Genomic DNA, 15210 nt, shown 5'->3' on the forward strand with positions numbered 1-15210 from the left:
ATCCTTGTGGTACCCACTAGTCCCAACCTGCCAAGGTGAGAATGACCCATTTATTCCTCCTCTCTGTTTTCTGCCTGTTAGCCAATCCTCACTCCGTGCCAGTATATTACCTCCTCTCCCATGTGTTTTCATTTTGCTGACTAACCTCCTGATTATCATAAACCTTCTGAAAATCCAAGTGTGCCACATCCACAGACTCCCCTTTATCAATTCTGTTAATAATATGCTCAAAAACTCCAAAAGGTTCATCAAACATGATTACCTATTCCTAAATCCATGTTAAGAAGTCTTACAACACCAGGTTAAAATCCAACAGGTTTGTTTTGAATCCTAGCTTTCTGACTGCAGTTCCTTCCTCAGGTGAGGAAGAAGCTCCTTCACCTGAGGAAGGAGCTGTGCTCCGAAAGCTAGTGATTCGAAACAAACCTGTTGGACTTTAACCTGGTGTTGTAAGACTTCTTACTGTGCCCACCCCAGTTCAACGCCGGCATCTCCATATTGTAAATCCATGTTAATTATTATTATCGAGGTGTCCATTTATCACATCCTTTATAATAGATTCTGGCATTTTCCCAATACTGATGTCAGGCTAACAGGTTTGTAGTTCACTGTTTTCTCTCTCCCTCCCTGAACAGTGGGGTGACATTTGCTGCCTTTCAATCTGCAGGAACCATTCCAGAATCTATAGAATTGTGGAAGATGATCACCGATGTATCCGTAATCTCTATAGCAAACTCTTTCAACATTCTGGGATGGCGAATATCAGGTCTCGCGGACTTATCAATATTCCTGGCGGGCTGGAAGCATTTTAAATCACCAGACAGAGAGGTAATAGAGAGAGTCCAGACTTGCTGTGTGCTGCCTTCTAGGTCTAAATAGAAGTGAATTAAAATGGAGATTGCTTCTTCTCCTAGCATTCCCTTCAGAAGTTTCTGAAGGGTTCCACCAATCAGAATGAAGTAAATCTCGGAATTTTCGAAGAACTGATTGACTGCTGGCCAAGTCCATCAAAATGACATCACAGACCCTACCATACAGCACAGAGGGAAATCCCTTTGGCCTGTTCAACTAACAGCTTGCAGCTGGGGGTTTCCAAAGTGTGTAGTTCAAACTCAGAATCTGCAATGGTGCAGCAGCCAGCAAGACAGTAATAGGAAGGGACACATGGATCAGACAAGGATTTAAAAAAGATTCCTTACACATGGACCAATTACAAAACCTGTCATTGAACCATCTGTACCCGCCCAAGCCACATCAAACTCTCAAACAATTGACTTCCCCACGCTCCGTCCCCGGTACAGGGAGTTAGTATTCCCATGCCAAGCAGTGAAAACATGGTGGCCTTGACACCCAGGTGTTGTCTAGGATTCCAGGCACTCTTGTTTTCTCTGTCCTCTGGGAGCTGTTTATCTCCCTGTTCCCACACAGCAAGTCGTCTGTTCTCAGCTCTGCTCGATTTCTGCTGGAGTTTGGTCCCTTTTACACCCTTACGGATCAATAAAATATTTGGTCAGGGAAGACCCAAACCACAATTTCCCATCCTGTCATCTGTCAACCATCCTTACCCAGAGCGTAATCACAACAGGAATAAAAACAGAAGTGTAACAATCAAATTCAAAATAAATCCACAGGCAGTCATAGAATTTAATTTAATGTTTACTAATTAGCAAGAAAACCTGAAGCAGGGAGTCCCCCAGGAATCTTACAGTCCACAGCAAGAGGGTGGGGGAGGAGTCTTTCTGACCCCCTCACTCAATGTCACTTTTTTATTTTCCCATTTCTGTTCTGGTTCCGCCTGGGTTAACATCTCCATCTTTTCTTCTCCTGATGGAACACCGTGAGTTCTAGGTTACTGGTACATTAGGAAAGATGCTTCAAGGAACAGATCAAGCATGGATGTAAAAGATTCTCCAGCTCTCTCTTTGTGGACAGTTCTTACTCAGTATTATTTATCCCAAGCCCTTCATTGTCCCATTATCACTTTAATTTCACTCCCACTTTGCCCATGACCATAATACATAGGAGTGGAAGTAAGGCTATTCGGCCCATCGAGTCCACTCCGCCATTCAATCATGGCTGATGGGCATTTCAACTCCACCTACCAGCATTCTCCCCGTAGCCCTTAATTCCTCGCGACATCAAGAATTTATCTATCTCTGCCTTGAAGCCATTTAGCGTCCCGGCCTCCACTGCACTCCGCGGCAATGAATTCCACAGGCCCACCACACTCTGGCTGAAGAAATGTCTCCGCATTTCTGTTCTGAATTTACCCCCTCTAATTCTAAGGCTGTGCCCACGGGTCCTCGTCTCCTCGCCTAACGGAAACAGTTTATTTGCGTCCACCCTTTCTAAGCCATGTATTATCTTGTAAGTTTCTATTAGATCTCCCCTTAACCTTCTAAACTCCAATGAATACAATCCCAGGATCCTCAGCCGATCATCATATGTTAGACCCGCCATTCCAGGGATCATCCGTGTGAATTTCCGCTGGACACGCTCCAGTGCCAGTATGTCCTTCCTGAGATGTGGGGCCCAAAACTGGACACAGTACTCCAAATGGGGCCTAATCAGAGCCTTATAAAGGCTCAGTAGCACATCGCTGCTTTTATATTCCAACCCTCTTGAGATAAATGACAACATTGCATTCGCTTTCTTAATCACAGATTCAACCTGCATGTTTACCTTTAGGGAATCCTCGACTAGCACTCCCAGATCCCTTTGTACTTTGGCATTATGAATTTTCTCACCGTTTAGAAAGTAGTCTATGCTTGGATTCTTTTTTCCAAAGTGCAAGACCTCACATTTTCTCACGTTGAATTGCATCAGCCATTTCCTGCACCACTCTCCTAAACTGTCTAGATCCTTCTGCCGCCTCCCCACTTCCTCAGCACTACCTGCCTGACCACCTAACTGTGTATCATCGGCAAACTTCGCTAGAATGCCCCCAGTCCCTTCATCCAGATCATTAATATATATGGTGAACAGCTGCGGCTCCAACACTGAACCCTGTGGGACACCGCTGGTCACCGGCTGCCATTCCGAAAAAGAACCTTTTATCCCAACTCTCTGCCTTCTGTCAGACAGCCAATCCTCAACCCATGCCAGTAGCTCACCTCGAACACCATGGGCCCTCACCTTACTCAGCAGCCTCCTGTGTGGCACCTTATCAAAGGCTTTTGGAAATCCAGATAGACCACATCCACTGGGTTTCCCTGGTCTAACCTACTTGTCACCTCCTCAAAGAATTCTAACAGGTTCGTCAGGCACGACCTCCCCTTACTAAATCCATGTTGACTTGTTCTAATCCGACCCTGCTCTTCCAAGAATTTAGAAATCTCATCCTTAACGATCGATTCTAGAATTTTACCAACAACCGAGGTTAGGCTAATTGGCCTATAATTTTCCATCTTTTGCCTTGATCCTTTCTTGAACAAGGGGGTTACAACAGCGATCTTCCAATCGTTCGGGACTTTCCCTGACTCCAGTGATTTTTGAAAGATCTCAACCAACGCTTCCGCTATTTCTTCAGCCACCTCCCTCAGAACTCTAGGGTGTAGCCCATTGGGGCCAGGAGATTTGTCAATTTTAAGACCTTTTAGCTTTTTTAGCACCATCTCTTTTGTAATGGCAACCATACTCAACTCAGCCCCCTGACCCTCTATAATTTTTGGGATATTACTCATGTCTTCCACTGTGAAGACAGACGCAAAGTACTTATTAAGTTCTCCAGCCATTTCCTCGTCTCCCATCACTAGCCTTCCGGAATCAGTTTGAATTGGCCCAATGTCTACTTTTGGCCTGTCGTTTGTTTCTTATGTATTGAAAGAAACTTTTACTATCATTTCTGATATTACTGGCTAGCCTGCCTTCATATTTGATCCTCTCCTTCCTTATTTGTCTCTTTGTTAACCTCTGTTTGTTTTTGTAGCCTTCCCAATCTTCTGATTTCCCAGTGCTTTTGGCCACTTTATAGGATCTCTCTTTTTCTTTGATACATTTCCTGACCTCCTTTGTCAGCCATGGCTGTCTAATCCCTCCCCGGATAATCTTTCTTTTCTTGGGGATGAACCTCTGTACAGTGTCCTCAATTATGCATACAAACTCCTGCCATTTTTGCTCTGCTGTCTTCCCCACTAGGGTCTGCTTCCAGTCGATTTTCGCCAGTTCCTCTCTCATGCCCTCGTAATTACCTTTATTTAACTGTAACACCGTTACATCTGATTTTGCCTTCTCTCTTTCAAACTGCAGACTGAACTCAACCATATTATGATCACTGCTTCCTAAGTGTTCCCTTACTTTAAGATCTTTTATAAAGTCTGGTTCATTACATAGCACTAGGTCCAGAATAGCCTGCTCCCTTGTGGGCTCCATGACAAGCTGTTCCAAAAAGCCATCTTGTAAGCATTCCATGAATTCCTTTTCTTTGGATCCACTGGCTACGTTATTTACCCAATCCACCTGCATATTGAAGTCCCCCATGATCACCGTGACCTTGCCTTTCTGACATGCCTTTTCTATTTCCCGGTACATGTTGCGCCCCTGGTCCTGACCACTGTTAGGAGGTCTGTACATAACTCCCATTATGGTTTTTTTGCCTTTGTGGTTCCTCAATTCTACCCACACAGACTCCACATCATCCGACCCTATGTCGTTTAGTGCCATAAGATTTAATTTTGTTCTTAACTAACAAGGCAACCCCACCCCCTCGGCCCACCTCCCTGTCTTTTCGATAGGTTGTATATCCTTGGATGTTTAACTGCCAGTCCTGAACCCCCTGCAGCCATGTCTCTGTGATGCCTACCACATCATAATCATTCACGATGATCTGTGCCATTAGTTCGTCTACTTTGTTACAAATGCTACGAGCATTCAGGTAAAGTGCCTTAATGCTAACTTTCTTATCATTACAGATATTGGAAGTCCTAAGATGTCCAAAGTTATCCTTCCTTTTTGTTGAATTCCTAGTCTGCCTCAAGCTTAAATCCACCTGCCTACATGTTATCCTCCTGAGTATCTTGCCATTTAACTCCATGCTCCCTGTCGCTTTCACTTTCCCTTCCCCCCAACTCAGAAGTTTAAAGTCCTACTGACCACCCTATTTATCCTCTTCGCTAGAACACTGGTTCCAGATCGGTTCAGGTGGAGACCGTCCCAACGATACAGATCCCCCCGGTTCCAAAACTGATGCCAATGTCCCATGAAGTGGAATCCCTCTTTCCCACACCAATCCCTTAGCCACGTGTTTACTTCCCTAATTTTCTTGTCCCTATGCCAATTGGCACGTGGCTCGGGCAGTAATCCGGAGATTATGACCCTTGAGGACCTGTATTTCAATTTTCTTCCTAGTGGTTGATAGTCCCCGAACGGGTCCTCCACCCTAGCTTTACCTATGTTGTTAGTCCCAACGTGGACCACAACAACTGGATCTTCCCCCTCCCGCTCCAATATCCTTTCAAGCCGGTCAGAGATGTCCTGCACCCTGGCACCGGGCAGGCAACACACCATGCGAGACTCCCGATCCGGCTTGCATAGGATACTATCTGTCCCCCTAATTATAGAATCCCCTATAACAACTACTTGTCTTTTTACTCCCCCCTCTTGAATGGCCTTCTGCACCATGGTACCGTAGTCAGCTGGCTCATCCTGTCCAGAGCCCTTTTCCTCATCCATACAGGGAGCAAGAGTCTCATACCTGTTGGACAAGGTCAAGGGCTGAGGCTCCTGCACTCCTGAACTCAGGTTCCCCCTGCCTGCCTCACTAACAGTCACACTCTGAAGTCCCTGATCACTTACTGAATGTGAATTACTTAATCTCCCAGGTGTGACTGCCTCCTGAAACAAAGTGTCCAGGTAACTCTCCCCCTCCTGGATGTGCCGCAGTGTTTGAAGCTCAGATTCCAGATCATCAACTCTGAGCCGGAGTTCTTCCAGCAACCAACACTTGCTGCAGATGTGGTCATTGCCATTCACAAGGGGAACAGCCAGCTCCCACATCATACAGCTACAGCACATCACCTGCCCAGCCATCTCCGATTAGTTAATTAATTTATTACTTTGTATAAATTTCAGTTTAAAAAAAAAAACAAACTTGGATACCTCTGCTATAGTCTTTTTCAACCTAGTTCTGGTTAACAAATAAGAAAAAGAAAAATAATAATGTAATAAGGCACTCACCTGCTCACCCCAATGTCCAGTGTGTTTAATTCTATCCGGATTGTTTTAATGTCAGTTTCTCTCTGGAGTGTGTGTCAATGTCTTGATGATGTCACAATGGTGTCTCAATCCCCTGGCCACATTAACCATTTCATCTCCTGCTGTGTCTCCAGTAGCTGTGTGTGTTTGGGACCCGGTCTTCAGTCCATTTCACCATGAATTTTTGCTTGTTATTTTTCACATGTAACAAATCACAACTGCACACCCACACCGGGATCCCAAAATCATGTCACATATACTTAACTCTCAGATGCTCTGATGAAAATATCAAAGTGAGTGTCTGTCTTTCTGATCTGCCCTGTTATGATGCTGATATTTCATGTTGTGGCCAGGCTTTCAAATGTGGGTTTCTTAAAAACAAAGTTCATTGGCCAGGGTGTAAATATATCTGGGTGGCACAGTGGTTAGCACTGCTACCTTATGGTGCCGAAGACCCGGGTTCGATCCCGGCCCCAGGTCACTGTCTGTGAGGAGTTTGCACATCCCACCGTGTCTGCGTGGGTCTCACCCGACAACCCAAAAGATGTGCAGGGTAGGTAGATTGGCCACGCTAAATTGCCCCTTAATTGGAAAAAAATAATTGGGTCCTCTAATCTTTTTTGAAAAGCATGTTAATATTTCCAAGAGAAAGTGATCAATTTATTCATCCCAACTACACATTCCAGACTTTCACTAGAGCGTAGGTGGATACCAGATTGATATATTCCATTCAACCACACCCAAGGTAAACATTCCAATCATTTACTGTCCAGGACAATATTCCCAGTATCTTTCAAACAGAAATTAAACATTCCCGTCCGATCCCAGGTATTAACATATTCTGTTTGTTTGTTCAGGTCAGGCTGGGATTGTTCACCTTGGAGCAAAGGAGGTCGAGGGGAGATTTGAGAGAGGTGGACAAGATTATGACAGGTTTATTTGATTTGATTTATTATTGTCACATGTATTAGTATACAGTGAAAAGTATTGTTTCTTGCATGCTTTACAGACAACACATACCGTACATAGGAAAGGAAGCCGAGACTGCAGAATATAATATTACAGTTATAGCTAGGGTGTAGAGAAAAGATCAACTTAATACGAGGTAGGTCCAAAGTCTGATCGCAGGAGGGAAGAAGCTGTCTTGAGTCGGTTGGTACGTGACCTCAAACTTTTTTCCTGACGGAAGAAGGTGGAAGAAAGTATGTCCAAGATGCGTGGGGTCCTTAATTATGCTGGCTGCCTTTCCGAGACAGCAGGAATTGTAGACAGAGTCAATGGATGAGAGGCTGGTTTGTGTGATGGATTTGGCTACATTCACGACCTTTTGTAATTTCTTGCAGTCTTAGGCCGAGCAGGATCCATACCACGCTGTGATACAACCATAAAGAATGCTTTCTATGGTGCATCTGTAAATGTTGGTGAGAGTCGTAGCTGACATGACAAATTTCCTTAGTCTTCTGAGAAAGTAGAGTCGTTGGTGGTCTTTCTTAACTATAGTGTCGGGATGGGGGGGATCAGGACAGGTTGTTGGTGATATGGACACCTAAAAACTTGAAGTTCCCGACCCTTTCTACTTCGTTCCTATTGATGTAGACAGGGGCATGTTCTCCACTACGCTTCCTGAAGTCGATGACAATCTCCTTCATTTTGTTGACATTGAGGGAGAGATTATGGTCGTCGCACCAGTTCACCAAGATTCTCTATCTCATTCCTGTACTCTGTCTCGTCATTGTTTGAGATCCGACCCACTACGTTGGTGTCATCAGCAAATTTGAAAATCGAGTTGGAGGGGCGGGGGGGTGGGGAAATAGTTTAATGCGGCGAATGGTAATGAACTAGAACTCGCCACCTGTGAGGGGGAGGTGTTGTGTGGAAATGAAGACAAGAGAGGATTTCAAACGGAAATTGGATTGATATTTGAGGGAACTAAATTGCAGGACTGCAGGGATAGAATGGGGCACTGGGAACATATCAGCCATGACAGAATCAATGGATGGGAGGCAGGTTCATGTGAAGGACTGGGCAGTGTTCACGACTCTCTGTAGTTTCTTACGGTCTTGGGCCGAGCAGTTGCCATACCAAGCTGTGCTGCAGACAGGGGTGTGTAAGATATTTTACTTCCTGAAGTTAATGACCACCTCCTTAGTTTTGCTGACATTGAGGGAGAGATTATTGTCATTACACCATGCCACTAGGTTCTCTATCTCCCTCCTGTACTCTGACTCATCGTTGTTTGAGATCTGACCCACTGCAGTCGTGTCATCGGCAAACATGGAGCGGGAGCCAAATTTTGCCACACAGTCGTGTGTGTACAGGGAATATTGTAGGGCACCGGTATTGAGGACTATCGCAAAGGAGGAGGCATTGTTGTTTATCCTTACTGATTGTGGTTTATGTATCAGGAAGTCGATGATCCAGTTGCAGGGGGAGGAGCCAAGTCCTAGGTTTTGACATGAGCTTGGCTGGGATTATGGAGTTGAAGACAGAGCTGTAGTTAATGAATAGAAGTCTGACATAGGAGTCCTTGTTGTCGAGATGCTCCAGGAATGAGTGTAGGGTCAGGGAGATGGCGGTGGTGTCTGCGGTGGACAGGTAGGGCCATGGCGTCTGCGGTGGACAGGTAGGGCCATGGTGTCTGCGGTGGACAGGTAGGGCAATGGTGTCTGCGGTGGACAGGTAGGGCCATGGTGTCTGCGGTGGACAGGTAGGGCCATGGTGTCTGCGGTGGACAGGTAGGGCCATGGTGTCTGCGGTGGACAGGTAGGGCCATGGTGTCTGCGGTGGACAGGTAGGGCCATGGCGTCTGCGGTGGACAGGTAGGGCCATGGCATCTGCGGTGGACAGGTAGGGCCATGGCGTCTGCGGTGGACAGGCAGGGCCATGGCGTCTGCGGTGGACAGGTAGGGCCATGGCGTCTGCGGTGGACAGGTAGGGCCATGGCGTCTGCGGTGGACAGGTAGGGCCATGGCGTCTGCGGTGGACAGGTAGGGCCATGGTGTCTGCGGGGGACAGGTAGGGCCATGGCGTCTGCAGGGGACAGGTAGGGCCATGGCGTCTGCGGTGGACAGGTAGGGCCATGGCGTCTGCGGTGGACATTTAGGGCCATGGCGTCTGCGGTGGGCAGGTAGGGCCATGGCTTCTGCGGTGGACAGGTAGGGCCATGGTGTCTGCGGTGGACAGGTAGGGCCATGGCGTCTGCGGTGAACAGGTAGGGCCATGGTGTCTCCGGTGGACAGGTAGGGCCATGGCGTCTGCGGGGGACAGGTAGGGCCATGGTGTCTCCGGTGGACAGGTAGGGCCATGGTGTCTGCGGTGGACAGGTAGGGCCATGGCGTCTGCGGTGGACAGGTAGGGCCATGGTGTCTGCGGTGGACAGGTAGGGCCGTGGCGTCTGCGGTGGACAGGTAGGGCCATGGCGTCTCCGGTGGACAGGTAGGGCCATGGTGTCTGCGGTGGACAGGTAGGGCCATGGCGTCTGCGGTGGACCGGTTGCGGCGGTATGCGAATTGCAGTGGATCAAGGCACTCTGGGAGTGTGGAGTTGAAGTGCCTCATGGCCAACCTCTCGAAGCACATCATAATGATCGATGCCAAGGCCACCGGATGGTAGTCGTTGAGGCATGTTGCCTGGTTCTCCTTTGCCACCGGTATGGATGGTGGTCTTCTTGAAGCAGGTGGGAATCTCGGAACGGAGTAGGGAGAGGTTGAGGATGTCCGGAAACACATCCGCCAGTTGGTCCGCACAGTATCTGGGTGCAGGACGAGGGATCCCGTCAGGACCTGCCGCTTACCGAGGGTTCACTTTCAAGAAGGCCAACCTGACTTTGGAGGCTGTGACGGTTGGTATGTCACAGGTTTGTGTGTCCAAGGTTGCTGGGGCAGTTGTCAAAGGTTTGTTGGTTTCCTGTTGAAGTGAACAGAGAATGCATTGAATTTGTCGGGGAGGGGTGCCCTGTTGCCAAAGATTCTTTTCGGCTTTGCAGCTCATTATGTTGTTGAATCCTTGCCTCAACCGACCAGAGTCCATGTCATTAGTCTGTGACTCTAGCTTATTCTGGTATTGTTTCTTGACGTCCCTGTTGGCTTTGTGGAGGTCGTACCTAGATTTCTTGTCTAGGTCAGGGTCACCTGTCTTGACTGCCTCAGACCTGGCCTTCAGTACGGAGTGAATCACCTGATTAAACCATGGTTTCTGGTTGAGTAACATAGATATTACTTTCTTTGACACACAATCTTCTACATACTTGCTGATGAAGTCTGTGATGGTGCTGGAAAACTCGTTTCGGTTGGCTGCTGAATTCTTGAATATGGACCAGTCCACTGACTCCAAGCAGTCGCGTAGGAGCTCTTCTGTTACCTCAGACCAGCATTTGCACGACATTCTTAACCGAATTCTCCTGTTACGTTTCTGCTTGTATGCCAGGAGAAGGAGATCCATCTTGTGGTCCGATTTTATGAAGTGCGGTTGGGGGATGGATTGAGAGGCGCATCTGCTGTTTGTGTAGCAGTGGTCAAGGATGTTGGGGCCCCTGTTGGGACAGGAGATGTGGTGGTGGAATTTTGGCTGTACACTCGAGGTTGGCCTGGTTAAAGTCCCCGGCCACGGTGAACAAGGCCTCCGGGTATTCTGCTTCATTGTTAGGTATGACCTCGCTCGTGTTTGATCAGGTTGGATGAGGTTCTAAAGCGCTTTGTGCAGTGAGAGCAGCTGAATGGTCTCTCCTCAGAGTGAATGCGCTGGTGGGACATCAGTAGCTGAGAGCTTTTGAAACCCCTCCTGCAGTCAGAGCATTTAAAGGCTCTGCTCTTGGCGTGAGTGACATTGTGTTTCAGCAGGCTGGATGATTGAGTGAATCCTTTATCACACACAGAGCAGATGAATGGCTTCTCCCCAGTGTGAACGTTCTGGTGTCTCTTCAGGTAGGATAACCGAGCGAATCCCTTATCACACACGGAACAGATGAATGGCCTCTCCCCAGTGTGAACTCGCTGGTGGTTCTGCAGGTTGGATAACCGAGCGAATCCCTTATCACACACGAAGCAGATGAATGGCCTCTCCCCAGTGTGAACTCGCTGGTGTGACTGCAGGTTGGATAACTGAGTGAATCCCTTATCACATACAGAGCAGATGAATGGCCTCTCCCCAGTGTGAAGTCGCTGGTGTCTATGAAGGTAGGATAACTGAATGAATCCTTTATCACACACTGAGCAGATGAATGGCCTCTCCCCAGTGTGAACTCGCTGGTGTCTCTGCAGGTTGGATAACTGAGTGAATCCCTTATCACACACAGAGCAGATGAATGGCCTCGCCCTGGTGGGAGAGCTCTGGTGTCTCTTCAGGTCGGATAACTGAGCGAATCCCTTATCACACACAGAGCAGATGAACGGCTTCTCCCCGGTGTGATATCGCTGGTGTGTCCGCAGGTGGAATAACCGAGTGAATCCCTTATCACACACAGAGCAGACGAATGGCCTCTCCCCGGTGTGAACTCGCTGGTGGTTCTGCAGGTTGGTTAAATGAGTGAATCCCTTCCCACAATCAGAGCAGGTGAATGGCCTCTCCCCAGTGTGAACTCGTTCATGTCTCCGCAGGTTGCCAATGACAGTGAATCCCTTTTCACACTGAGAGCAGGGGAAAGGCCTCTCTCCAGTGTGACTGTGTTGATGACTTTCCAGCTGGCACAGGGCTGTGAATCCCATCCCACAGTCCTCACATTTCCATGGTTTCTCCATGGTCCGGGTGATCTTGCATCTCATGATCAGTTGAAGCCTCATCCACATACAGAACACGTGTACAGTCTCTCCCTGCTGTGAATGGTGTAGTATTTTATCAGGCTGTGTAACTGGTTAAAGCTCTTTCCACAGTCAGTGCTCTGGAACACTCTCACTCGGGTGTGTGTGTGTCTCGGTGCTTTTCCAGACACACTGATGTTTAAAATCTCTTGAAGCAGACAGAATAGACAAACAGCTCTCCTTCTAGATTCAAATGCCGATGATATTCGACTCCCAAGATTTGAGTGACTCAGTCAGTTCTTGACGTGATATTTAGTTTGAGATATTGGCCTCAAACTCTTCTTGTTCTAACTTCCTGCAAAAATATTTTACAAACATTATCACTGTCAGTACAGGACAGAAATTCAGAACCGACAATTCTAGTTTCTATCGAACATTGTTAGCTCTCTCTCTTTCCCTCAAATGCTCTAAATCTCCATCCCACACACTCTCCCTCCATTCTCACTCTGCTGTATCTAATATTCACCCTCCCAATTCTCCTGAAGGCACTGAATCAGGCTGATTGACAGATCCATGCTCACTGCTTCTTGTCCTGGACACAGAGACTGCCAGACAGATATATGTCTCTGTTACTGGACAATAAATGTGCATAATATACAGAATGTATTCACTTCCTTTCCCGCCCAATTCTTAGTAAGGTGTTGATTGATGCTGATCAACAAATCTAAACTCACTACAACCTGTACAAGAGCTGAGACTCTCCATCTAAGTATATTTATTGATTAGAGATGGGGTGATATAATGTAGGTACAGTACTATATTACAAAACTAGAAATAATAGTGGATGTATTTTATTACAGAACCATCAATAATATATATAATACATTCCATATATCTCTGTCCAATATAAAAAATTTTTAAAATCATTAACAGGTTGTGAGAGTCGCTGGTTCTGCCAGCATTTATTGCCCATCCCCAGTTACCCTTCAGAAGGCAGTGATGAGTTGCCTTTTTGAACTGCTGCAGTCCTCGAGTTGTAGGTACATCCCCTGTGCTGTCAGGGAAGGAGTTCCAGGATGTCGCCCCAGCAACAATGAAGGAAGGGCCATATATTTCCAAGTCCGTCTGGTGAGTGATGTGTTGCTGAACCTCCAGGTAGTAGGATTCCCAGGTATCTGCTGCTCTTGTCCTTCTAAATAGTAGTGGTCATGGGTTTGGAAGGTGCTATCTGAGGAACCTTGGTGAGTTACTGCAGTACACATTGTAGATGGTATGTACGGCTGCCACAGTTCGCCGTTGGCGGAGGGTGTGAATATTTGTGGAATGGGGAGCAGTCAAGCAGGCTGCTTTGTTCTGGATGGTGTAGGACAGCATCTTGAGTGTTGCTGGAGCTGCACTCAATCATGCAAGTAGTGATTACTCAATTACACATCCGACTTGTGCCTTGTATATGGTGGACAGGCTTCGGGGGTCAGAAGGTCCGTTACTCGCTGTAGTCTTTGGCCTGCCCTACCACAGTATGAATATGGCTAGTCCAGTTCAGTTTCTTATCAATGGTAACTCTCAGGATGTTGGTTGTGGGGGATTCAGCGATGCTAATGCCACTGAATGTCAAGGGGCGGTTGTTAGATCCTCCTTTATAGGAGATGGTCATTGCCTGGCACTTGCGTAGCACAAATATAACTTGCCACTTATCAGCCAACATCTGGATACTGTGCAGGGAATGCTGCATTTGGACATGGACAGCTTCATTATCTGAGGAGTTACGAATGGTGCTGAACATTGTGCAGTCATCCACAAACATCCCCACTTCTCACCTCATGATAAAAGGGAGGTCATTGATGAAGCAACTAAAATAGTTGAGCCTAGGAGTGTGCCCTGAGGAACTCCTGGAGCTGAGATGATTCACCTCCAACCACCACAACCATCTTCCTTTGTGCCAGGTATGACTCCAACCAGCGGGGAGTTTTCCCCGATTCCCACTGACTCCAGTTTAGCTGGGGCTCCTTGATGCCATAGTCGGTCAAATGCTGTCTTGAAACCAAGGGCAGTCACTCACACCTCACCTCTGGCATTCAGCTCTTTTGTCCATGTTTGAACCAAGGCTGTAATGAGGTCAGGAGCTGACTGGCCCGGGTGGGACCCAAACTGAACGTCCGTGAGCAGGTTTTGCTAAGTAAGTACTGCTTGATGGCGCAGTTAATGACTCCATCCAGCACTTTGCTGATGGTTGAGAGTATTCCGACAGGGAAGTAATTGGTTGTGTGTGATTTGTCCTGTTTACTGTTCCCTTTAATGTCAACCATCTCCTGGGGAAACCAGCCCTTTAAATGTGAACATTAGGAAAGAGACCATCATTTTAGCCAGACAAATAAATGTGTCAAGCTGAGGGAGCAAAAGATGTCAATGTCTTTGAGAGAGAGACCTGGGCCAAGCTTTCCAGAGTCTGCACCCTCCCTGGATTCACTTCCTTTCCCTTCAGTTGCTGCAAGTCACCAATTGAAAGTCAGAATGATAAAATAAATGGAAAGGGAGAAAAGAAAGTGTTTTACTCACAGATCTTGGAGGCAGGAGGAAGATTCAGTCTGTGTGCAGCTCAAGCTCATTCAGGGTTTGGGAACAACAGCTTTGCTCGGCACAAACCTCCATATCCAGCTTCCGCATTGAGACAATGGGGGAGCTCTGATTGGCGGAGGAGAAGAGTCCTTCCGGTCCTCCAATCTTCCAATTGGTCAACACCTCAGCCGTAAGGTCAGCGGCAGTGAGCTCCTCTGCACATGCGCAGCTTTCCCTTTCCTGAGACATGCGCAGTTCCGGGTCAGGGGAGGAGGAGATCATCGACGGCCGCAACTGTCAGCCGGTTGCCTGGAAACCTTGTCTCGAAGATGTGTGGAGGAAGGGAACTGTGGTTGGGGGCGGGGCTTCCGCATCTGCGCGCGCTGAGCAGAGATGTCACCGCGGAGCGGATTTATTCCTATTGGCTGATTTAGAGGACGAGTTCCTTTGTGATGTCACAATGTGGAGGTTGGACAATGAGTTTCAGACTAAAACTTCCTCCTCTGGGCAACATCTGGGAGCAAATCAATGTCTCCCCCTTTCAGAAGGTCATAAGATACAGGAGCAGAGTTAGGCCATTTGGCCCATCGAGTATAAAGTGTCTAATTCCTCCTTAAATTTATTCAGTGTCCCAGCTCCACCGCACTCTGGGGTAGTGAATTCCACAGATTCACAGCCCTTTGGGAGAAGCAGTTTCTCCTCAACTCTTCAGAATTTGTTACCTCTT

General features: G+C 47.4%; 1 protein-coding gene across 1 annotated transcript in view; it reads right to left on the minus strand.

The window, feature by feature from the left end:
• Nucleotides 1-10804: 10804 nt before the first annotated feature.
• Nucleotides 10805-15210, minus strand: part of LOC119952150 (oocyte zinc finger protein XlCOF6-like) — a 29922-nt gene continuing 25516 nt past the window's right edge. Inside the window, exon 4 of the mRNA XM_038775740.1 lies at nt 10805-11870. Within this exon, the coding sequence (XP_038631668.1) occupies nt 10833-11870 (1038 nt within the window). The 3' untranslated portion in view covers nt 10805-10832. The remainder of the gene's footprint in view (nt 11871-15210) is intronic.

This window comes from Scyliorhinus canicula, chromosome 17 (genome assembly GCF_902713615.1).
Source record: "Scyliorhinus canicula chromosome 17, sScyCan1.1, whole genome shotgun sequence".
Lineage (NCBI taxonomy): Eukaryota > Metazoa > Chordata > Chondrichthyes > Carcharhiniformes > Scyliorhinidae > Scyliorhinus > Scyliorhinus canicula.